Genomic DNA, 23,915 nt, shown 5'->3' on the forward strand with positions numbered 1-23,915 from the left:
TTGTAGTCACTATGTGCTTTCAGATCTCTACTATCACTACTAACACTCGGAGAGCACGCTATGTACGTCGCAGGAAGGCCTGTCTGACAAACCTATGGCCTGTCCCTCTGACCTCTACTACTACGCTCTCTATTCCAGTTGGTCTCTGGAACTGCCAGTCTGCAGTTAACAAAGCAGACTTCATTTCTTCTATTGCTACTCATTCCGGTCTCAACCTCATGGCACTGACAGAGACTTGGATCAAACCTGAAGATACTGCCACCCCTGCAGCCCTTTCCACTAATTTCACTTGTTCCCACACTCCTCGTACCACTGGGAGGGGTGGAGGTACGGGTCTCCTTATATCAAAAGAATGGAAATTTGATCTTCAGCCATCACCTACAGGTACTGGTTCATTTGAATCACATGCCATTACTGTAACCCACCCTGTTAAAATCCACTTTGTGGTCATTTATCGTCCCCCAGGTCAATTGGGAAACTTCTTGGAGGAGTTGGATGTGCTGCTATCTTTCCTGAAGATGGTACTCCTCTGGTACTGCATGGTGACTTCAACATCCACCTAGATAAACCCCAGGCTGCTGAATTCAAAACTCTGATCACCTCATTTGATCTCAAGCTAGTGTCTACTACAGCGACTCACAAATCAGGCAACCAACTGGACCTCATCTACACGCGCTGTTGCTCTGTGGACAACTCTTCAGTTGCTCCACTGCACACCTCAGACCACTTCCTCATTACTGCTAACCTAGCACTTACTCCTGAAGTGACTGACGCATACTCTTTCTCCTCCTTCTCCCCACTCTCAGAAATGGACGTCTCCAAACTTCTCCTGTCCAATCATCCTACTACTTGTCCACTTGATCCGATCCCCACTCACCTCCTTCAAGCGATCTCATCTTCAGTCATACCTTCGCTTACTCACGTTATCAACTCCTCTCTTCACTCTGGAACATTTCCCTCAGCATTCAAGCAGGCTCGGGTAAGCCCACTGCTCAAGAAACCATCTCTAAATCCAGCGCTTCTTGAAAACTACAGACCGGTATCCCTTCTTCCATTCATTGCAAAGACACTTGAGCAAGCTGTGTTCAACCAGTTTTGTATGTTCCTTGTACAGAACAACCTCCTGGACAGCAACCAATCTGGCTTCAAAATTGGCCACTCAACTGAGACTGCTCTGCTCTCGGTTACTGAAGCCCTGCGACTAGCAAGAGCAGCTTCAAAATCATCGGTACTCACCTTACTGGACCTTTCTGCTGCTTTTGACACTGTTAATCACCAGATTCTCCTGTCCACCCTCAGAAAGATGGGCATCTCTGGAACAGCACTCCTGTGGGTTAAGTCCTACCTCTCTGACAGATCCTTCAGTGTGTCTTGGAGGGGTGATGTTTCAAAGTCACACCACCTTGCTACTGGGGTTCCTCAAGGCTCAGTACTTGGACCACTTCTCTTCTCCATCTACATGACATCATTAGGATCTGTCATTCAGAAGCATGGCTTTTCTTATCACTGCTACGCTGATGACACCCAACTCTACTTCTCATTCCAACCAGATGACCCAACGGTAACTGCTCGCATTTCAGCCTGTCTGAGTGACATCTCTAGCTGGATGAATGACCATCACCTTCAGCTTAACCTTACGAAGACAGAACTCCTGGTGATTCCAGCTAATCCATTGCTTCATCACAACTTCTCTATACAGCTGGGCTCATCAACCATTACTCCTTCGAGGACAGCTAGAAACCTAGGAGTTGTGATGGATCATCAGTTAAGCTTCACAGACCACATTGCTACAACTACCCGGTCCTGCAGGTTTGCCTTATACAACATTAGGAAGATTAGACCCTTCCTGTCAGAGCAAGCAACCCAACTTCTTGTCCAAGCTCTTGTTCTCTCTAGACTGGACTATTGTAATGCTCTCCTGGCGGGCCTTCCTGCATGTACTGTCAAGCCTCTGCAATTGATCCAGAATGCAGCAGCGAGGGTTGTCTTCAATGAGCCAAAAACAGCTCACGTTACTCCTCTCCTCATCAGGTTACACTGGCTACCAGTAGCTGCTCGCATCAAATTCAAGGTACTGATGCTAGCCTACAAGACGACCACTGGCACGGCACCAGTTTACCTAAACTCATTGGTTAAATCTTATGTGCCCTCCAGAAGTTTGCGCTCTTCAGGTGAACGACGCCTTGTGGTACCATCCCAAAGAAGTTTAAAATCACTCTCACTGACCTTTTCCTGGACTGTGCCCAGCTGGTGGAATGACCTTCCAATCTCAATTCGTACAGCTGAGTCTTTACTCATTTTCAAGAAACATCTAAAGACTCATCTTTTTCGCCTGCACTTAACCAACTAACACTAGCACTTTTCCTTTACTTGTCTTTTCATTTTATAAAAAAAAAAAAAAAAACCCTGCCTATGCGTTCTATACTAGACTAACTGAGACTTGTCATGGCACTTGTATACTGTTGTTGTTCTCTTGTTGACCTGACTGCTTCTATTGTTCTCATTTGTAAGTCGCTTTGGATAAAAGCGTCTGCTAAATGATTAAATGTAAATGTAAATGTAAATGTTTGTTGTGTTTGGAATGCCTGGTAGTTTGTGATCTTCAGTCATTTAGTGGGCCGCCAGTTTTTCTCTGTTACAATTTACAAAGTCAACAAATGAATTATACATTAACTTCTGGTTCATTGAGCTGTTGCTCAAAATCACTTTTGTTGTGTTGGTATATTATCCAATTAGACATAGACACATTTTTCTTTTTTAAAACTTTCATTCTATGATTCCATCCAGTCAAAGGACATCAGCTGACTGCTCAGAATCCACAGACTGGCTCTGACTTTGGCCAACTAGCATTGATAATATTGTATAATCTATCACAACTTTTTGATGAAAGAATACGAAGACAAAATGAGAAGAAAATAAATTGGTCCAATATAAACAGCAGTCATACTGTGAACATTAGCTTTTCAAGCTTTATTTTAACATCATTACAAGACAGTATACTGAGAACAGCTTTCAAATTACACTACGACAAAACATTCAGTCTCTTTTGTATTTGTTTGTTGTGCAACATTTGATTTTAACATCTTTCCTCAATTTGTACAAAAATGAGGATAACAGTCAGTTACGAGCAAATTGCACTTTAAATAAAAAAATGTCTGCCTGTTATAGGCCATTAATGTGTGTGGCAATTTTGCTCTTTTTAACAAGAGTATACAATATAAACATGCAGTTTCACCAGAATAATAAATTCAAGACACTTATTTCGATAATATATCCATAATATTTTACATGAAATCTACAGGTAAATCAGGAATATCATCCCAGAAATGTAAGCAAAGAGGTTTCTGAAGCAAATGCATCAGAGCTTATGGAAGACTGACTAGTCATGTAATTCAAAAGATACGTAAGCAAGAATTCACTGAATTTAACAGTAAGTAAGTGCTATATGCTACACCTCAGGTCCTGTAATCACAAAGGCTAAAGCACACCATATATGCTGAGGTATATTCAGACTGGACTTTGGCACTGGGTATAAATCAGTTTAAAGCCTTTGGGACAATCTAAACAGTCCAGCCTTAATCCAACAGTCTTTAGCCTGAATAGCAGCTAAATGCTACCTCTGCAATAGAAGACAGTACAAAATGTTTAAAAACAGCTTTAGAGCCTTCACATACTGTATGGTTTTACCAACACAACCTCACAGCAATTCCAAACTATTTTGATGAACTGATGGCAATGTTGAATGAATTCGTACAATCCCATTCCTATATTTTCACACAATCTGCTTAACGCCCCACTGATAGTTAAGTTTAGGGACAGAGCGTCATGCTTTGTTTGTCTACAGATCACATCGTATGAGTTCACACAAATTGCCAACTTTTAAAACATTTAGGTTTCCTCATGAGTTCGGTGGGTTATTCCTCCATTTTTTAAGATCTTCAGACCCATAACCCAAATAAATAAGCATTCAGTGTTTGCTTTACTTCAAGATCTCGAAGCACAAGACAGCAGCGTGGAACTAAGCTAAATTGTGGAATATGTGCACCCTACTCCACACATGGAGGTGGAGGGGTTATGGATATCTTTAAGTGGTTTCCTGAGATATGATGAAAATGTTAAACTAAGTGTGACCCCCAAAAACATACCGAGAGCCTGGAAAGCAGGGTCTTCTAATCTTAAACATCCATAATAATATATCGTCAGTCAGTATTATTATTGTGTTTACTGTTTATTAGTATTATTAAGTTTATGCTGCCTTTTTTCACATTAAGTAGTCTGTGAAAACACGTTTTATACCTAGGGTCCAAAAATAACACCTGCCATGTGCCAAACTGACGTAAAATGGGAATTTGCTAAGTAAGTAAATGGATTTACTGGCCATTTGGGTCACCGAAACATAATGCAAATGGCAAGAAACCACCAAAACTAGTGTAAAAATTGTTTATGAGAGGTAGCGTTTCAAATAAGGGCGAGTAAAATGGTCGAAAATGTGACAAATATGTACCTTACTTCAACAAAATTCAAAGTCTAGTCATTGTTTCCATTTGTGATTTCATGATTCTGATCTCATAAGAGGTCATGCTAGTGTTTCTTGAACACAGGAACAAATTGTGCGAACCGTGATGCCTAATTTGCAAAGATATGAACAAAAGCATCATTATAGGGTGAATTCCAATCAGAATATACATTCCCTTTCCTGTGCCCTCTTTACTTTGGGTCACATTTACCTAACATATTTATTGATAAACGCATATCTAACATTTCTTTACGACACAGCCTTGAATTTGCTTTTGAGTAAGTGGTTTGAATCAGACTCAGTCAGTGAATATTTGACTCCCTCACTGAATCATGAATCATTTTTTGTGATGTTTGATTACTATCAAAAAATATATATAAAATACTGAATGATGGTATATTTTATGTTGGTACTTCTGAACAAATATCATTATCGATTAAACAGTCATTTGGCTTATAATTGTGCCATTTTATGAGCTCTTAAATTAATTTTTTTCTTAAATTTACCCACTATTGGGCTGAATGGCAACAAGCTAATTTTGAACCTAGTATGCAAAACTGTACTAACCTTAATGATCATCAGTGTCATTTAAGATAATGAAATTATTCGGTTTCTTTCAGGGCCAAGCACCAGTGTGGTGTAAGCCTACATAATATTACATTTAAAGATATGAGCCACTTTTGTTTTTTCAGGTACATGCCTTGGTAATGATCTTTGCTGACATGTCTACAGCAATCTCAGCCTCATGCAAAATACTATTGTAACAAAGTCACATTGCATTCCACATACAGACCATCCTGTGTGAGGAAGGTGGGGTTGACCAGGAGAAAACGGCTTTCCTCTGAAACAATACTACAGTACTTTGAGGTATTGAGGAGTCCTTTACCCATCTCCAAGAGGCACCCAACTTACCTGTTTCCTCTTAGTGTGGCCAAACACTCTGGCCAAACATCGAGCCAGGGCTGAGCGGCAGGCAGCAGAGGCTGAATAAACAGAGAATGGCGTCTGAAGTCCTGTTAGAGTTCTTAAGTGTGCAAGCACAACCTTGACTTTGCTGAGCATTCTTTTCCCGAGTGAGCTACATGGCCTCTCAGCATCACGTCAACAGCTCAGCTAATGTGTTTGTGATAATTCCCTCAATAATTTTTACACTCAGTTTATTTGCTGAATCTACGTTTTCAGTTTCGTCGTTTATATGGATCTCGTCAGCTGAAATAAGACACTGCTTTCTTGTGTCCTCATGTGAAATACTTGCAGTTTGTTGAGTCAATGAAACAGTCAGCTGTGCACTTGAGATTTCCATAAGATCTGTGGACAGAAAGACATGCATGTTATTTGGACAAATGTAACCGAATTTTGTTAAGGATCAGCATTAATATATATATTAATCAAATCAAAATTATTTTACAATATTATTTTAATATAACATTGTGCTATCTACTAGCACAAGAAAACAGGGACAAGAAAAGAGCTCATTTTCCTCAAGGGGGATTTTAGCTTTGCCCTATCCTTTTTAAATAGGCTTGAACAGTCTTACCCAGGCAAAAAGGATCTGCATGTGTGAAAGCCAAAATCCTTTCCATCACACTCCTCTGCTTCTTCATAGCGATATCCATCCCCACAATATGCAAGTTTGCACTCTGAGAAAAAGAGATAAGAGGAGATAAGGGGAGAAAATAAAAAATCTGTGAAATTTACAGTAAAAAGCTGGCAGCTGTGTGGTAGCAAATGTATATGGAAGCAACATTTAACCTTTACAGACTGAAAAATTACATATTTTTCTTTCAGGCCAAAAATCATTAGGATATTAAATAAAGATCATGTTCCATAAAGATATTTTGTAAATTTCCTACAGTAAATATATCAAAACTTAATTTTGGATTAATAATATGCATTACTAAGAATTCATTTGGACAACTTCAAAGGCGATTTTCTCAGTATTTAGTTATTTTTGCACCCTCAGATTCCAGATTTTCAAATAGTTGTATCTCGGCCAAATATTGTACGATCCTAATAATCCATACATCATGGTTTATTTACTCAGCTTTCAAATGATGTATAAATCTCGATTTTGAAAAATTGACACTGGTCCATAGTCCCTCAACCTTGCACTGCCCTGGTATGGGCAGGTCAGACAAATGGGATCCAAGGCTGGGTTGACATCCACAGTGCCAATGGGCCCAATGTTGTAGTGGCAGAGCAGGAGGAAAGGAAGTAGGGGGAAGAAAGGGATGTTGATGAAACCCAAGAAGTGAACTCAGTAGCACCCCCAAGAACGGAATTGAGCCAAAGGGCCAGGAACCGGAAGAACCCACTCCAAAGGAACAAGATCAATTGGCCAAAGGCCAACGAGGCTAAAGAGTGGAGAAAGTTGGACGAACAACTGAGTGGGCTGCTGCAAAAAGCTCTGTGTGGGTCAGTGGTAGCACTGCTAAACCTGTTTGGGGAAATCCTGTATGAAAAATGCAGCAACAGGTACGGCGAGGTGACCATTAGAGAAACCATAATAAGATTAAAAGACAGGAGAGAGAAAGAGATCGATGACCTGGTGATAAGCAGAAGGCAGTTCCACAATCGTTAGAGGAAGGCAGAGGAGTCTGAGAAGGACAGTCTTAAAGCTCTCTGGGATGACTTGCTCATAGCATATGCTTTGGAATTCTTCTACATCCCAGACAACATCAGGACCATGATCATGAACTACTACCAGGACATGCACATGTGCTTTGCACAAAGGTAGACCTCTTCATCTCAGAAGACAATGTTCCCAGCCCAATTTATTTTTCAAAGCAGTGAGATGACCAGGCCCACGAATGGCCCAGTGCTCGCTTGTATGCCTTCCTCCTAGTTGCCCGTCAGGGAAGTCAAATGCTCGGTCCTTCTGGTGGCCCCGCACTGGAGGAATCCGATGTGGTTCCCCAAGTTTATTCAGCTGCTATCTCCAGCCCCTTGGCTAATACCATTGAGGACAGACCTCCTCTCACAAGCGAGAGGCATGATTTGGCATCCCTGGCCAGAGCTGTGGAACCTTCATATTTGGCCAATCAACAGGAACCTTTACAGCTCCCCGCGAGTGTAACTAATACAATTTTGGAGGTTAGAGACACTTCTACGAGATGCCTCTATGCACTTAAATGGTCAGCTTTTTAAAACTGGTGTACAGCATGGAACAAAGACCCATCTTCCTGTGATGTGTCATCCGTGCAAGAGCTGCTGGATAAAGGGCACACTCCTTCCACACTCAGAGTATACGTGGAAGCCATTGCAGCAAATCATGCACTCATGGCGGGCCAGTCAGTCAGCAAAAATTACCTTGTCGTTAAGTTTCTTGAGTGGAGCTCGGAGACTGAATCCACCTCGTCTTCATACTGTTCTGACCTGGGACTTATCTGTAGTCCTTTAAGCAACTTCAGGCAGCTGATTTGTGGCATCTGTCACTCAAGACCACCCTCTTTTTGGCATTAACATCAGTCAAGCGAGTCTGTGACCTGCAAGCACTATCAATCAGTGCATCATGCCTTGAGTTTGGGCTGAAATGTCATCCTCAAACCAAGACACGGCTATGTGCCTAAGGTGCTCTCAACCCGTTCAGAGCATAGGTCATTACCTTTCTCATGATATAAGACTGCATATGAGTCAATGGCTGTCGCTGACACTCAAAATATTCTGATAAATCATGCTCTGAGCTGACTTATATAGTGGTCAGCTCCTCCCCTTTTAGTGGGTTGAAACGCCAATTGTTCACGCAGTTACACAAACTTGAACAAATCAGGCTTCAATATCAAAGTAAACAGGAGTTTCCACCATATGCGTTCAATGCAACACTCATTCCCTTACCTAAGTTGACCGGAGCATTATTTCAATTACATTATGCCCCATTGGATTTTTAGTTTCTCACAGTATAGAGGTTTTCACTGTTAAGATTACAATGTATACATATATATATGACAGTTTGACGGCCGATATACAGCTATATCTTACATCTACTCGTGTAATATTGCTTATACAGTATATACAGTATGTTACAAAGAGAGATAATGTACTCTCTTGACAAGATCTCGCATGACAAGAATACAAGATCAGTTGCATAACCACTGCTTATTATTCAGCTCATTACATGGCACACAAAAATAAACTTAATAAATGAAGGTATTTTATGCAGAAATAAATACTATGGGACCATTGAATGTTTGATTCTGATTGGTTGACAAACATTCTAAGGTGTGCAATTATTTTCAGGGAAACACACAGCTAAAGTAGTTCCAGGCAGGTCTTGACAACATTACATGTCCATATCACTTCACCAAATTATGTCCTTATTGACTACAAAAGCAAAAGAACCAAAGCCCACAATGACACCGACCAAGCAAATAAATATATTAAACAATATAATGACAAATTATTTCCATGTAAATTCCACGATTTTACATTTTATTATGAATGCAGTGATCAACCAGTCAAAATGGAGTATTCCAGAGAGCCATGTAATGAATGATAGCATATGTTGGGATGACTCCTGAATGAAGGTTTTATTCTTGGATTCATTTGCTAGACAAGACTGTATTATTCCTATTTCAGAGAGCACTCTTACATTAAACCACATTCATTTACAGCATGTTGTTGGGAATAAGCTGTCAGCTGGAGTGCTGATGTTTCAACCTCATACTTACTGACACAGCCATCTGTGACCACCTTATTTCCGTCATCACACTCCTCTCTGTTCTCAACTTGCACGATGCTGTCTCCGCAGAAGCCCTCCTGGTCGGCATCACGCTCCATCGACTGGAACGGTATTAACTGCAATCAAAAAGACTCTTTTACAGATGTAGAAACTAAATTCACTATATATGTAAAACTATTAAGAAATAAAATGTCTGTCAAAAACAGTCTGTAACGACCGTAATTGGGTGGTTGACATAAAATTATTTGGGCAGCTGACATATTAACATGCTACAGTACAATTCATACTTTATTAAATTTTTTGATAATGCATTTAGAATTACTATATGTACGTTTTATGAAGTCATTTGACAAACTAAACGAAATATTTGCAATTGAAACAAATTGTCACATAACTGGGCTATTAAATTAAGAACTATGTTATGAATGTGAATTGGGCAAAAAACTTTTATTATTATTATTAATTTGATATTATTTAATATTATTAAAACTATTATGAACTATTAGATATCACTATACTTTCTCCCTTTGATTAATCACAGTACATTAAAATAGTTGTTTTATATAATTTTTTTTTGGAAATAGTATGTTTAAATGAGGCAAATTAAAAATGAGGCACTACCTAATTAAATTTACTCTAATGTGCATACATTTACAGTACAAAAATCTGAACATTGGATATTTTTTTTCTACAATGGGGTTTTTGGATATTACTCCATAAATCTGAAAATACTGTCAACAGGCAGAAAAATAAAATAAATATCAATAATATCAATACAATGTTATAAATCAGGTAAATTATGTATGAACCCCTCTGCATAAACCCCTTAGAATATAGATAGGAATAAAACTGTAAAGTTTTAAGTATGAAAGTGATTCTGAAGTGAATTACTGGTTTAGTGCAGGAAGGAAAAAAAGCAACCTTTAATGATATGTATTGTATAAGATATCTACAGACACAGAGAAAGTGTGAGAATATCAGAAATGTGCATTAAATTAATTAAAAAGAAATGTGTATTTTGGATGTTTTCTTTCTACTAATCTGAAATAAGACAAGGTATGGAAGGAAATAGACAAAATTAATCAGTACAGGGAAAAAAACAAACAATGTTTTAGCCTGAAATGTCTTGTAGCATTTAAGATAAAATATAAGCTAAATAGTGAACCTTTTATAGAACCTAAAATATGCATTTCCTTACATATTCATATACTTTTAACACTAAAGAGTTAATAAAAATACAAATTCTGAACAAGTAATGTGCCAACTGGTTTAGATCACATTATTGATGAGCACCTGAATTGGCATCCAGCCGTCAGTGTCTTTGAAGTAAAGTGACCTCTGATCTTTACGGAAGGCCAAAGCATTATCAGTCTTGAGGCGGTTCAGCTCCTGTTCGTTATTTACCACAAATATCTGCAGCACAGATATGTAATGTTATCAAATGTTGGACTGGTAAAATTAATTATAGTTGTAAAATTTAATATTACTTCCCCCCCCCCCAAAAAAGTAAAAAAAATTAAAATCAATCCAGTGCAATGCACAGAGATATCTGGGAATATTCAAGCTTAGTTTGTAAACTGTCTTGGCAATGCTGGCTTACCGCTGGAACTCTGGGATAGCTACCCCAGTGGTCAAAGGAAGGGCTGGCACTCGAGGCGGCACTGCAGCCACAGCGGCCTGTTCTGCTGGTTTGTCCCTTCTCCCCTTTCTGTCCTACCATGTACAGTCCTGAAGGAGAGGTAAACAACATTGAACTAAAGACATAAATGTCCCTCCATGTGATGCAAAGTAATGAAGTGATTTTAAGAGCTACTAAACCTGGCCTCATCTATCACGAAGAGAAAGCAATCGAGTTAATATGCACACAAACCAAAACAAGACAGCAGCTGTCCTGTGAATAAAGTGGTGACATAATGTTTGTAATTCTGCGAGAAGCTTGGCTGCTCCGGCCGTCAGTTAAGGACATGATGTCATGGCGTCAGTCTCCTTTGGGGCTTCTGTTTCAGTCATGGATCAGGTTGCTGTTGAAGCTAAATAGACCAGTGGTGGGATTTCCTGCAGTGATTTAAGATCCATGTGCTTCACAGTCTGCTCATGGCGAATGCTGCAATGTCATCATGTGATCCGTAACCACCATAGATATGGATAATTAGTGATGGCCAAATGGCCAAAATCCTTGCACTGCTCTGCTGCACTCCATGACACAGTGCTCTGTTTGTTGTTGTTCAAATGACAAAAAGGTTTAAATGCTACATTTTATGCTGGTCTGCCCCAACGATCTAATAGAGCTAGACAATTTCGAAATGATTTAGATGGCCAATCAAATCAAAGTAGGCGGGGTTACCTGCTCACATAAGAAGAGCGAGAGTTCCAGCACGAAGCGTTCAAATTGAGCGAGGTGGAATTCATATTTGACTGATTTTTATAGAAATGTTAATTGACCGACAGTAATATCCAGGAATGCAAACTACTCTACTTTTTTCTCAAATAGAGGACAAGAAATGTTTTATGTTTTTGACATATTAGGTATACAAATCAATGTGCATGTGTTTAAAATATTATTTGCAAATAGTTCAAGACATGGTTAAGGCCTTGGATCTTGAAATCTTAAACAAATCCATCTCAAAAGATGTATAATATGCTAAAAATAATGTATACATTCAAATAACAATGCATGATATTAATAATTAATTAATTAATTAATACGATATAAATAGTATTGGGGTTAAAACATTACAAGTAAAGTGAGTTAAGTAGTCAGACTCCTTTTTTCAAGTAAGAATTCTCTTTCAAATAAGAAACACCAGTTCCGCTTTTCAATCTGTCACTCTCGACGTCACTTCGGTGACAGACGTATAGGGATTCCAAGACGTCTCCGTACGTAACCAAGACTTTTTTCCATTTATTGACTGACAGCTCTCCTGTCCTCATGTTGAGAGAAATCGTGAGTAAGTGCAGAGGCGTTGTGTGCACTGATTTAAAAATAACACAAAAATAATGCAAAAGTAACTTTCCCCAACACGGAGTATAAATAATTTTATATAATAATTTTATTTGACAGTAAGGACTTTTAGTTACAATATATGTGAGATATTTTAAATAAATAGAGTTGTTTTTAACTTTCTTCAAGGTATCAAGGTTTCAACAAAAACATTAAGCAGAAAAACGTTTTTCTAAATTTAGTTTTGCACTCACAGGAAATTACACATTATAAATATGTTAAATTGGAAAATGTATTTACTTTAAATGGTAATACGATTTCAGTGTTTTTACTGTATTTTTGATCAAACAAATGTAGCCCTGGTGAACATAACACTTTAAGTAAACATTAAGTAATTAAATAAACTTAACCTCAAATTTTTAAACAATGCTGTACAAAATTGTATTTCTTCATTTCTTAATTTGAACACACACACACACACACACACACACACACATATATATATATATATATATATATATATATATATATATATATATATATATATATATATATATATATATAAAATAAATTTGTATAAAATTTAAATTAATTATTAGAATTAACTTTTCATTTTTGTTTTTCATTTTCCATGTAATTTCTCCAAAGAAACTACATTTTCTTAGAGACCACAAGAGATTTGAGAACTGATAGAAATGTAATACCTGAGGTGGGCAAACCAGGAGGGCCAGGGTGACCCGGGACCCCCTGAGGGCCTGCAGGACCCATGGGTCCAGTTGCACCAGTGTCACCTTTTGCGCCCTGCATCAGAAATCAATAATAATGGTCATTTATTTCCAGTCCTTTTGTGCTGTTATCATGTTGCTATTACGTGTTTGGGGATGGATCACCTGCTTTCCTCTTTTTCCTGGGCGGCCGGTGGGTCCCCTGTTCCCTGCGCTTCCAGGTTCTCCTTTTGGGCCCATTTCACCCTGAGAAATGATTTTAAAATCACAAATAAAATTACTTTTGTTTTATTATGTTAACTAATAACAGACCATTTCTTTTTATATATAACTTTTTTAAAAATATTAAATATTTATAATAATATACAATAATATTTTCAGGACCTTCCGCCCAAGCATTCCAGGAAGACCAATTGATCCCTGAATCAGTATAAAAGAATAAATTATGGATTAGAGCAGTTACAATTTGCAATATAAATTAATTGTACTATGGTAAATCACCTTGTCTCCTTTTGAGCCAGTTACACCTCTTAAACCTTGTGAGCCCTATGAGGACAACATCAAAACAGCAGAAGAATACTAACTAACAATGAACAACTGCAGTAAAAAAATGAAAGCATGAACTTAAGGATGAATAAAAGTGGGTTCAGAGAGGTAACTCACTTTTTCACCCTTATGTCCAGGTAAGCCCTGCAATAAATTAATAATATTCAGCACATGAGTATATTATTCTGTCTGCATATGACAAGGCATCATGACAGCAGCAGTCCTAATTCAGGAAACAAAGACTGTCCAGACCTTGGGTCCAATTGGTCCTCTTGCCCCTGGCATGCCCATCAGCCCAGGGTCGCCTTTCTCCCCCTGTTAAAAACACAAGGATCACCTCACTGGACACTAAATCACACTACCATGCTGTCACATCATTGTGTATACTGTTGAGGTCCATTACAATTCATGCTTGAGAAACACAACTTTTCCCCTATTAGTATTTGCACTAAAAGTTCATAGCTAATTAGTTTAAAGAGTACACCATACACTACAGTAGTAGTAATAGTACATACAATATAGTTTTTAAATGTAATTTAATCTAATTACAAGTACTACATTTTTGGAATCTGATTATGTAATCCAGATTACATGTAATCAGTTACTACCCAGCTCTGTGTGTGTGTATATATGTATATATATATATATATATATATATATATATGGCTGTCGAGTGACTTGTCTTTAAAAGACTGGTATAAATCATTGTAATCCATAATTAAGTCCACACTGGATGCAACAAATTGCTCATTTGTAATGGGTTTTATTGTTTTTGTCTTGTGGTGCTTGTTCTGACCGGGACATGCATCACAGTATGGCAAGGGGCGTAACATTTCCATTACACACTTGAAGCATTTGGGCCATTCACAATGCACTGAATAGCTGGCCAATCAGTGTACACCTCGCTTTTCAGAACGATGAGCTTTGTAAACAACGACGCATTTCAGAAAGGTGGGGCATAGAGGAGAAAAAATATGTACAGTATGTGGAAAATAATGTGTTTTTTTGTACCTTAAACTGCATAAACACACATTTCATTACATCAAATGCACAAAATAGTGTTCTTTTTAGCAATATCATATGACCCCATTAAAGACAGAAAGAGATTCCTGACTTTTTTACACCATGTCTACACTGGACGCGACATGTTGAGCTCCATGATCATATGTGGAGATAGGAGAAACCTCAATGCAACACTCCACTGATCCGGTCTTTATGGCAGTGTGGCCAAACTCAATCCTCTCAAAAGTGAAGCCACCTGAAAACACACGTGGAATTTGCAACAAAGCACCGGATGAACCCACAGATTGTGAGAAATAAGATTCTCTGGTCTGATGAAACACAAATCCAAACATCATGTTTGGAGGAAACCATGCACTGCTCATCACCTCAAGAGTACCATCCCAAAAGTAAAGTGTGCTGGTAGCAGCCTCATGCTGTGGGGCTATTTTTTAGCAGCAGGGACTGCAAAGCTTGTTGCATCATACAAAAAAGACTTGAGACTGTAAAGGTGCTTCAACTAAGTACTGCATTAAGGGTATAAATACTTATGCAATGTACTAATTTCAGTTTTTGAATTTTCATAAATTTGCAAAGTTGTCACAAATCAGTTTTTTGCTTTGTCATTATAGTGTATGGAGTGCAGATTAATGTGGAAAAAAAAGTTATTTAAAGCAGTTCAACATAAGGCTGCGTCATTTTAAGGGGTAAGAATTCTTTTTATAGGCACTCTATATGTCACGGTTTCCACAAAAATATCCTGCAGTACAACTTCATACCATGTACCACAGACAGGAACTAACACAAAGAGACAATACAGTTATATTCTATAGTTCAGGAATTGTGTTCAGTTGATGATGGAAATAATTACTTACTTTAGGCCCAGTTGGTCCTTGCAATCCACTTGGTCCCTTTCGCCCTGGAAGACCAGGAAGGCCAGTGTGTCCCTGTAACACATATAGCATTATTTTACACAAAGAGAGAAATATACATTTAAAGGTACTATAAGATTTAAAAATTCAGCTCCAAGTGCCCTTGCATATTGGCAGATATCACTGAAATTAATGTCTTGGCTTAAAATTGATTTTTGAATGCTCAGATTGCTGACGTTGTTTTGGCTTATATATCTTTAGTACATAGGTTTTGGCTTTGTCTTAATTTTCATTAAAACAATTGTATTACACTTTTTTATTGATTGATAAAATAATACGTTATATAACAGAAGTTGCTATATTATGGATTTTAGCACAGATGGAATACTGTATCAATCAATTATGTTTATCTTTATTTTCATTTCATTTTTAGTTTTAGTTATTCTAGTACTACCACTTTTTTCAGTTATTACCAAGGCAACATTAAGTTTTTCATCAATCAATCAATGTTTATTTATAGTGCACATTTGTAGTGTAAACACAATCAAGGTTGATCAAATTGCAGTACAATAAAAGCATCACAATGAATTAAAAGGGAATAAGATATAGTAATAAAAACTAAATAAACATGCAACAGAAAATCAACAGTGTACAAGAGAGACCCAAAATAACATTAAGGAATGTAATACAAGGAGAAAATATATATCTTAAGAAAGAAATTAAATGTGATGGATGGGACCTGTCTAATGTGAAGACGAAGTCAGCAGCAGCAAAGGTGCGATCACTTTGCTTTTTAAGTTTAATACCGGGGACAGTGAGTAGGCCAAGGTCATGATCTTAAGGTTCTAGAAGAAGTATACAGGAGTAATAAATCAATTAAGTATTGAGGTGCCAGGTTTTGAGGGCTTTGTAGGCAAATAATCTATCAATCTATGCTTGACAGGCAGCAAGTAAACACATAGGTGTAAAATAGGTTTAATGTGGTTATATTTGCGCTTTCCTTTGAACAGTCCAGCAGCTGCATTTTGAATCAGCTGCAGATGAGAAATGGAAGCTAGAGTAACGCCATAATACAGCAAATTACAGTAGTCAAACAGAGATGTTACAAAGACATGGATTGCAGTTTCAAAATTGCTCACGCATCAAAAAGAAATTAACTTTAGCAAGAAGGCAAAGTTGATAAAAAAGTGACTTGACAACAACAGATATCCGTTTGTCCAACTTTAAGTTGCAGGCAAATAGGATGTCCAAATTTCTGGCACACTGCAAATTTTATGGGACAAGTAAGTCAAGATCAAAATCAAGTTTATCTTTGAGCCAAACATAATAATTTTGGATTTCTTTTCATTTCATTTAGATTTGGAATTTCTTGAAAGCCATAGTATAATTTCTTTTAAGCCTTTAATAGTGGCAAAAGAGAGTGTTTATTGTTAATCTGTAATATAAGATAGATTTGGGTGTTGACAGTATATAGATGCAAAGACACACCATATTTATCAAAAATAGAGGCCAGGGGGAGCATATACAAGGAAAACATCACAGGTCCAAGAACTGATCCCTGTGGAATACCACAAACAAAAGGTATATTTTGGAAGATGAGTTATGTCCCAGATGAACAATAAACCACCTATTTGACAAATAAGAGTGAAACCACTGTAATACAGTAACACCCACACAGATCTCCAGCAGAGAAGAATGTCATGGAGGACCAAATCAAATGTAGCATTTCAATCTAAAAGGACTAGAGCCATGTATTTCCCTGAATAAATCATGATAATCTTATATTTATATTTTGTTTAAGCTATGAATTGCTGGATTTATTTATTTATTATTATTATTATTATTTTTTTTTCATTTTAATGAATGATAACAACATTGATATAATAGATCAGAAATGTAATTGAGACAGTCATGTGGCCAAATATAAAGAACACAACTGTTCTACAGAATATTTACAATTTTACTGAGTATCAGCTAGGTGTCATCATGACTGCCATTCCTTTTCCAATGCATCTAATCTGTGTAACACCTAAAGAAGACTGGCTGCTTAATTGCAGGGCAGTAAGGACAAGCTGAGGACAACATGTCTTCAGAGTGCTTTGAGGGACAAAACAGTCATCAGAAGAGATGGAAAGAGAGAGAGAGAGAGAGAGAGAGAGAGGGAGAGAGAGAGAGAGAGGGAGAGAGAGAGAGAGAGAGAGAGAGAGAGAGAGAGAGAGAGAGAGAGAGAGAGAGAGAGAGAGAGAGAGAGAGAGAGAGAGATCTCCTGGCTTTAATTAAATAATGCGCTAAGGGCAGGAGCCGGGCATTGTGGGAGAGGGAATGATTTATTGGGCTGCCCCAGCAGCACTTAGCTAAATTACTATGAAATGCTACAAAGCATCCTACACCAGCAGCACTCCACTCATCTGGAGTGAAACAATGCACCAGCACACCCAAAATCCTTTGCAGTGGTTTAGTGGCTTCTCGGTTTACCCACAGCCCCGCTGTAGGTATTATTGACTCTGGTCCCAAATGCCTTTCAGGAAACCACAAAAGTTCACAACGTGATTGTGGGACAGGAGCCATGGGAATGTTCCACTGTGGACTGAACCTAATGATGGTGACCACAAGTGTCCCCTGATGTTTAGCTCTCTCTGCTACTAATAACATACTGAAGATCATGTGACCTGTCTACCTGTGTCAGTGTTGGACTTGCATTGACTTTCCTTCAGCTCACGTTATGCTGCAGCTTTAAAATTGTGTGCATCTCACATTCCTTGTTCTTCCTTTTTTTCTAAGTAAATCCACTTATTGGAAAACAGAGGACAGTGAGTCTCACCTTTTGTCCAGGTCTTCCAATTTCACCCTGCAACACAGAGAAGGGGAGGAGGGAATAAGAACAGTCATTTTATCAGTGTTTTACAATATACATAGACTTGAGAGTCATTGATTTATATAGGAAAAGTTCATAAAGTCATAATTTCTTGTGCAAGTTTGCCCTTTCATTCATCTGCAAAGCAAAAATAGAAGACATCTTTTAAGAATGTTTCAGCTGTTTTTAGCACAGTTGAAACTTTCTTCAAAATATCTTCTTTTGTGTTTTCTAAACCTTGTTCAGCGTTACCTATTTATTACACAGTTCTTATAATTACTATAATAACTACATAGTATGCACATGCTGACTATAATATAAAGTGTAACCATAACAAGAATAATTTAAAAGAATGATAAGAATAATTCCTTAATTCACTGGACCAATTAGTCAGCTTCGTTTCTCTCTCGTTCTTAATTGCTTTTCATGCTGTTGTGTGTGCATGTATATATTTACATAAGCATGCATCATACCTTATCTCCCTTTGATCCCTTTGGTCCTGGCAGTCCAGCTGGACCCTGATCATAAAACAAACATAACTGTTTATTGCTTATCCAAAACATCTTGCTAAAGCCACAGTAACCATAAATATTTATTCTAACCAATAGTGTTGACTAGAACTCATAATTGTTGTTTCCAAACCGGTTTTCCAAATACTTCTCCTGCCTTCCATTGGTTGACAAAAAATAATAGCCCTGCCCCAAACCCAATTCACTGAATGCTGTGATTTTTGCTGTGTCAGGCGGAGTGAACAAAACGATGACCAAAGCACCACAGAGCCACAGTATTTATACTTTTTGAGGAAATCAGCCAATGAATGGCTTCCCAATAGTTCCTTATGTACTACATCTTTAAAACCTATGACTGTATTGGAACAGGATGCATAATGTTCTTGGCTGACAACCTCAGAAATATTCGCTACACAACTGAAAACCAATGACAGAGATGAAACTGTATTGAGATTGGAGTGAACTTGCAGGGCAGGGGTGAACTCTCTCTTGGGGTTTTGAGTGTCTGTGTGTGTCTCTCTTGGGGTTGTTTCTAAGAATGGTACGATGCAGCAGTGGCTGGCAATGGAAAAAGGTCTATATCTATCTGCTCTAAATGTGGGGCGTTAATTGCCTGCTGTGTCGTGGTGGCCAAACTGGTCACATCTGTGTAACTACAGAAAGACGTCTGGGGAACTCACATGGGTCTCACATGCTGAGAGGGTTATGAAGGCTAATTACAGACCTGGAACTGACCATTGTGACAACTCAATACTCTGCTTGCCTGAAGCACCAACTTGCAATCCACAACAAATTTGCATGTGACTATAAATGTCTAAGAGTTTGTCAGGGTCTGTACATGTAAATATAGCTCATGGGTCGTTGATATTTTGTCTGGATTGATTTATATGTTCAGAAATAAAAAAATAAAATTGGCATTAATAAACCCAAATAAATAATATTATCCAAATAAATGACCAAATAAAGGTCATGTGGAATGGCCAACATTTAGAAATATGCAGAAAAAAATTATATGTAATTCTACCTTTTTATTAAATGGCAAGGTTAGGTTGTAAAATGTGCAATAAAGCATTAATGAATTAATAATTCTTATTAAAATACGTACATTTTAATACATAATTGATGATTCTTGTAAAAATAAATTAAATTAAATAATGATCAAGATTTGTACACCCACATGTATTAAAGCTGTAGTAAGGAAAATCCTTTTACTTGATAGTTATGCCACATAACATGTTAAAGCATTAAACTGAAATGGTATAAACGGTTTTCAATACCATATGTAAGCAACATGAATACATTAGTATGTTCTGAACATCTAAACAAATCTAACAAAATGTTTCCTTTTTCTCATTGGCCCTTCTTTCTGTCTAGTTTGTCAAATGCTCTTGTATACAGTCTTTGCCATTTAAACAGTGTAAACAAACAGAACAACTACAGATCATTGTGGGATGACATTTCACTCAATATGAAAAAAGGTTAACGCATGCTTTCATTTTAAAATCGTGTACATTTTTGTGCCAAAAAATGTATGTAAATACACCTTAAAGTCTGCTTTTTCATAGTTGGACATATCTATGTAGTTTTGTCCTCAACATTAAAATCTGAAGCACGTACCTGAATGCCAGGAGGTCCTGCTGGTCCTGGAGGCCCTGGGCAACACGTGGGGGGTGTGGGATTGTGCTCATCTTCTGAGTTACATTCATTTGGTTGAACAACAGTCACAGTCTATAAGTCACAGAAATGTACAGTTTCAGTGGTTAACATGAAATTCCTTTGACTTTTATTTAGATCTATTATATTTCTTTGTCACCATGGAATATTGTGGTCATGGGGACAAATTAATGTACTTATTGACACCCTGAAGTACCTGGAACCTAAACCAGGTGCTTGATCAGTAGTCATGAATCAGGACTCACCAGAGGACCCTGCTGCCACAGCGAAGGGGGTGGAAGGAAGAGGGGGGGTGGAGGCGGACTCAGTAAACAGCAGGGGTTGAATTTCTTTCTGGTTTCCAGCAACAGGAGATCTAGATGAGGGGAAATACTGTTTCATGAGGAACATGTCAACAGACATGTGGTCCAGCAGAACATTGTTTCACTCCACTGTCTTGGAAAAGAGGGACTGAAATACATGACTGTGTGTTTGATACTAGGACACTTCTCAGGTGGAAGAAATAAGGAGTGTGATGAAAGGTACTCCATAACTGAAATTAATTTATTTATCTGCAAATATGTAATACTGGAGCTTTTCTTATAAAAACAAAAATTCATTTTCCTGAGGCATCACTTCTCAGTTCACAGTTGCATATAATATGAATATGAACTACTAATATCTGATAATCACTTTTTGTTGTCATACTGAACAGAATATGTATTGCTTCATCAATTGAAACCTAACATGCTTTGAATAGTTTTGCTGTAAAAAATCTCTTATAAAATAAATGGTGCAGTGATAATTTTTTTTGTACTCACAATTATTGTTGTGCACAAGCAAAAAGTGACCATATTAAAAATAAATTTAAATCAATCAATCAATCAATCAATAACAGTACATTAAAATAGAAATTCCAGAAAGATGTTAACTTTGCAAAAACAAGCACTTGCCTAATTAAACTTTTCACTGCAGTGTTGGCTGACAAAACTGAAACACAGCCATTTTGCCATTAGAGATAATAACCAGAGATAAGTCACTGATGCCTGTAGGGAAATTAATCGCAAAAATAAGGCAAAATATTAACTTGATTTTCATTACAGGGTTTTGGTCTCCAAATGTTTTGAAATTCAAATCTTACTTGAAATTTTCCCCGTATATTCAAGCAAATCTTTTAATACTGGGACACATTTTGCTCAGAGTGCATGTTATATGCTGGCACCCAATTTATATCAAGACTTCCTAAAGAGCAGTGCAACGTATTTATGTTATGAATACTCTGCAATTGAATTTAATTTGCATGATTCATGAAAATACCAGGAGAGTCTATCAAAAATGTTTTTGTTGGTGCAAATTTGATTTGATTTGCATATCATGTGCAAACATACTTTACTCTGTCAGAGAAAACCTCTAATATCAGCCTACCAAACATGTGCAAGTGACATTGATGTCTTACCTGTTGGATGAGGGAATATATTATCCACATAAGAGAATGATGCCACATAGCAGAGGAGTTGAAAATATAGTCCGAGTGTCAACAGAATCATGCTGCCGGCTGCGGTCTACCTCCAATAGCACCGAGGAGTGATCTGAGACAGTCCAGCACTACACCTCTCTCTGCCCACCTCTCTCTCTCTTACACACACACATACTCTCTCTAGATCCACGCCTTTAGTAGAAGTGAATGCCAACCAATGTCTGTTACACCTCTCCCATGTATTGGCCCTGAGCTAAATATACATGAGGCAGCCGGTCAGCTGCCCTCTGTAGCCAATATTAGCCTGTTACTACTGCCAGCGCTGCCTTTGTTTCCCCTGCCTCTAATGGACAGGGAAAACAAAACAGTGTGGATAGAAATGACATTGAAATAACAAGGTGTCATGCCAGAGGCAACTACCACCATTCATTTATTGATAACACCACCCTGCAACATGTTTGCTGAATGAAACCCAAAACTTGTTTCTTACTAATTTTAGAGAGCTGATTCCAAAATAGAGGCTATTTTGCTTTAGCATTTCACACTGTCTCAACAAAATTTAATATGCATTTTGTAGAATTCTTTTTTGCTTTTGACATCATTGCAAGGTGAAGAAGTTTTGTATTATCCCTTAATTCCTCTGAGAAGTTTTTTTCATATCTTCCTCTGAGCCAGGTTACAACTATTTGTTAAATTCTCTCTCATATACAAAATGATTCTGAAGATATTTTATGACTAATCCTGTTTTCAAAGTTAGAATTACCACCAGTGACAATAGAAAGTGCAAACATAACCTGTTTTCCGCTATTTCTGTGAGTTTTACTAGAATTGATATTTTAGTATCATTGAGATACTATTATAGTTTTTATTATTATTAAAAAATATATTTTTATATTTTTAATTATAACTTTAATTTAATTTTTCATTTCATTATTATTTTAGTTATTGATAACACTTTAATTTAAGGAGTCCTTTTTACACTTTAAATGCACTTACTATTATAATAACAACAATTAATTATGCATAATTACATGCAAGTAACCCAAAGCCAAGCCCTAATCCTAACATAATAAGTACATGTAGTTAATTAATATTACTCAGTACTTAAATGTATAATTACACTATAACAAGGCCACCTTAAAATAAAGTGTAACCCATTTATGTTATTACATCGTTACACTCAATTAAAATGTGAAATGTAGCTGAAATTAAGTATTTTTTATATATATATATATATTAAGTCATTTATGGGTTTCTTTCAGTAAACCCTGTTTACTAAATCTACACAGCAACAGAAAATTTCATGAATAAAAAATAAAATAAAAATAATAATAATGAACATATACATAAACATTTATAGGAAAATCCAAAAATACTAAAAAATTTACAAAAACACACAACAATTTTTTTTTTACAACTAAAATTAAAATGGAAATGGAAAATATATAAATGAAAACTGATTTAAAATATTAATTATAATAAAGGATCATGAAACCCTAAACTAAATTGTCTGAGATTAGCTTTAACTATAGGATAACAAAAATTTGCTTTCCGAGTTTAAAATCTACAGTGTTGTGATTATTATTATTATTATTAATATTTAATGAGAACATTATGTCAACAAATAAAGAAGTAGTTACAATACAAATATGTAAAATAATAATTCCTTTTTTTTTTAAAGATGCAGTAATATCAGTTTTTATAAAGAATGATAGAAAGTCAAATTTGCTGTGGGCAAAACTACACACTGGTGCTTATCAAATTTGGTGTGATAACTTGGTGATAAAGCTTTTATATTCTGGCTGCTTTTTGTACAAACATTTTCAGATTTGGCTGTGAAAATGCTTCTTTTAGTTAATCTTTTATATGCTGTAAAACTGTAGGGAACATTTCCACACATGGAAATGTGAAGACGGTGCGATCTGCCGAGGCCAAGAAGGAGAAGCTCTCTTGCTGTGTTAAAGCAGCACAGTAATGATACTGTATGAAAGAGCAGAAGATGAGCCCAGAAGACCTGAGTTACCCATGCTGCTGTAATTCACAGAATGGCAGTTCATAGTGGCTACAGCTGAGAAGCTATGAAAATGAACAAAACAATGCATGGTAAATGAGAATATTATCAGTGAACCGTGACTTTAAAAGCTC

The 23,915-nt window shown here is 37.0% G+C and overlaps 1 protein-coding gene across 1 annotated transcript; it reads right to left on the reverse strand.

The window, feature by feature from the left end:
* Window positions 1–2,955: 2,955 nt before the first annotated feature.
* On the reverse strand, window positions 2,956–21,909 carry LOC132102842 (acetylcholinesterase collagenic tail peptide-like). Its single transcript, XM_059507523.1, has 17 exons — window positions 21,750–21,909; window positions 20,560–20,669; window positions 20,258–20,368; window positions 18,605–18,649; window positions 18,099–18,125; window positions 15,281–15,352; window positions 13,659–13,721; window positions 13,524–13,550; window positions 13,362–13,406; window positions 13,245–13,280; window positions 13,026–13,106; window positions 12,840–12,936; window positions 10,795–10,922; window positions 10,488–10,607; window positions 9,184–9,310; window positions 6,054–6,156; window positions 2,956–5,824 (listed from the first exon to the last, which is right to left on the reverse strand). The coding sequence occupies exons 1-17, from the start codon at window positions 21,838–21,840 to the stop codon at window positions 5,755–5,757; spliced, it is 1,353 nt and encodes a 450-aa protein (XP_059363506.1). The 5' UTR covers window positions 21,841–21,909; the 3' UTR covers window positions 2,956–5,754.
* Window positions 21,910–23,915: the final 2,006 nt, after the last annotated feature.

This window comes from Carassius carassius, chromosome 24 (assembly GCF_963082965.1).
Source record: "Carassius carassius chromosome 24, fCarCar2.1, whole genome shotgun sequence".
Classification (NCBI taxonomy): domain Eukaryota; kingdom Metazoa; phylum Chordata; class Actinopteri; order Cypriniformes; family Cyprinidae; genus Carassius; species Carassius carassius.

Excerpts from the sequence above, each read along its gene's own strand:
- LOC132102842 (XM_059507523.1), bottom strand. The coding sequence starts at position 21,840 with ATGATTCTGTTGACACTCGGACTATATTTTCAACTCCTCTGCTATGTG. Across the intron at positions 18,650-20,257 it reads CAGGACCTCCTGGCATTCAG|GGTCCAGCTGGACTGCCAGG; the intron begins GTACGTGCTTCA and ends TTTTATGATCAG. Across the intron at positions 5,825-6,053 it reads TGCAGATCCTTTTTGCCTGG|ATCTTATGGAAATCTCAAGT; the intron begins GTAAGACTGTTC and ends TTCTGTCCACAG.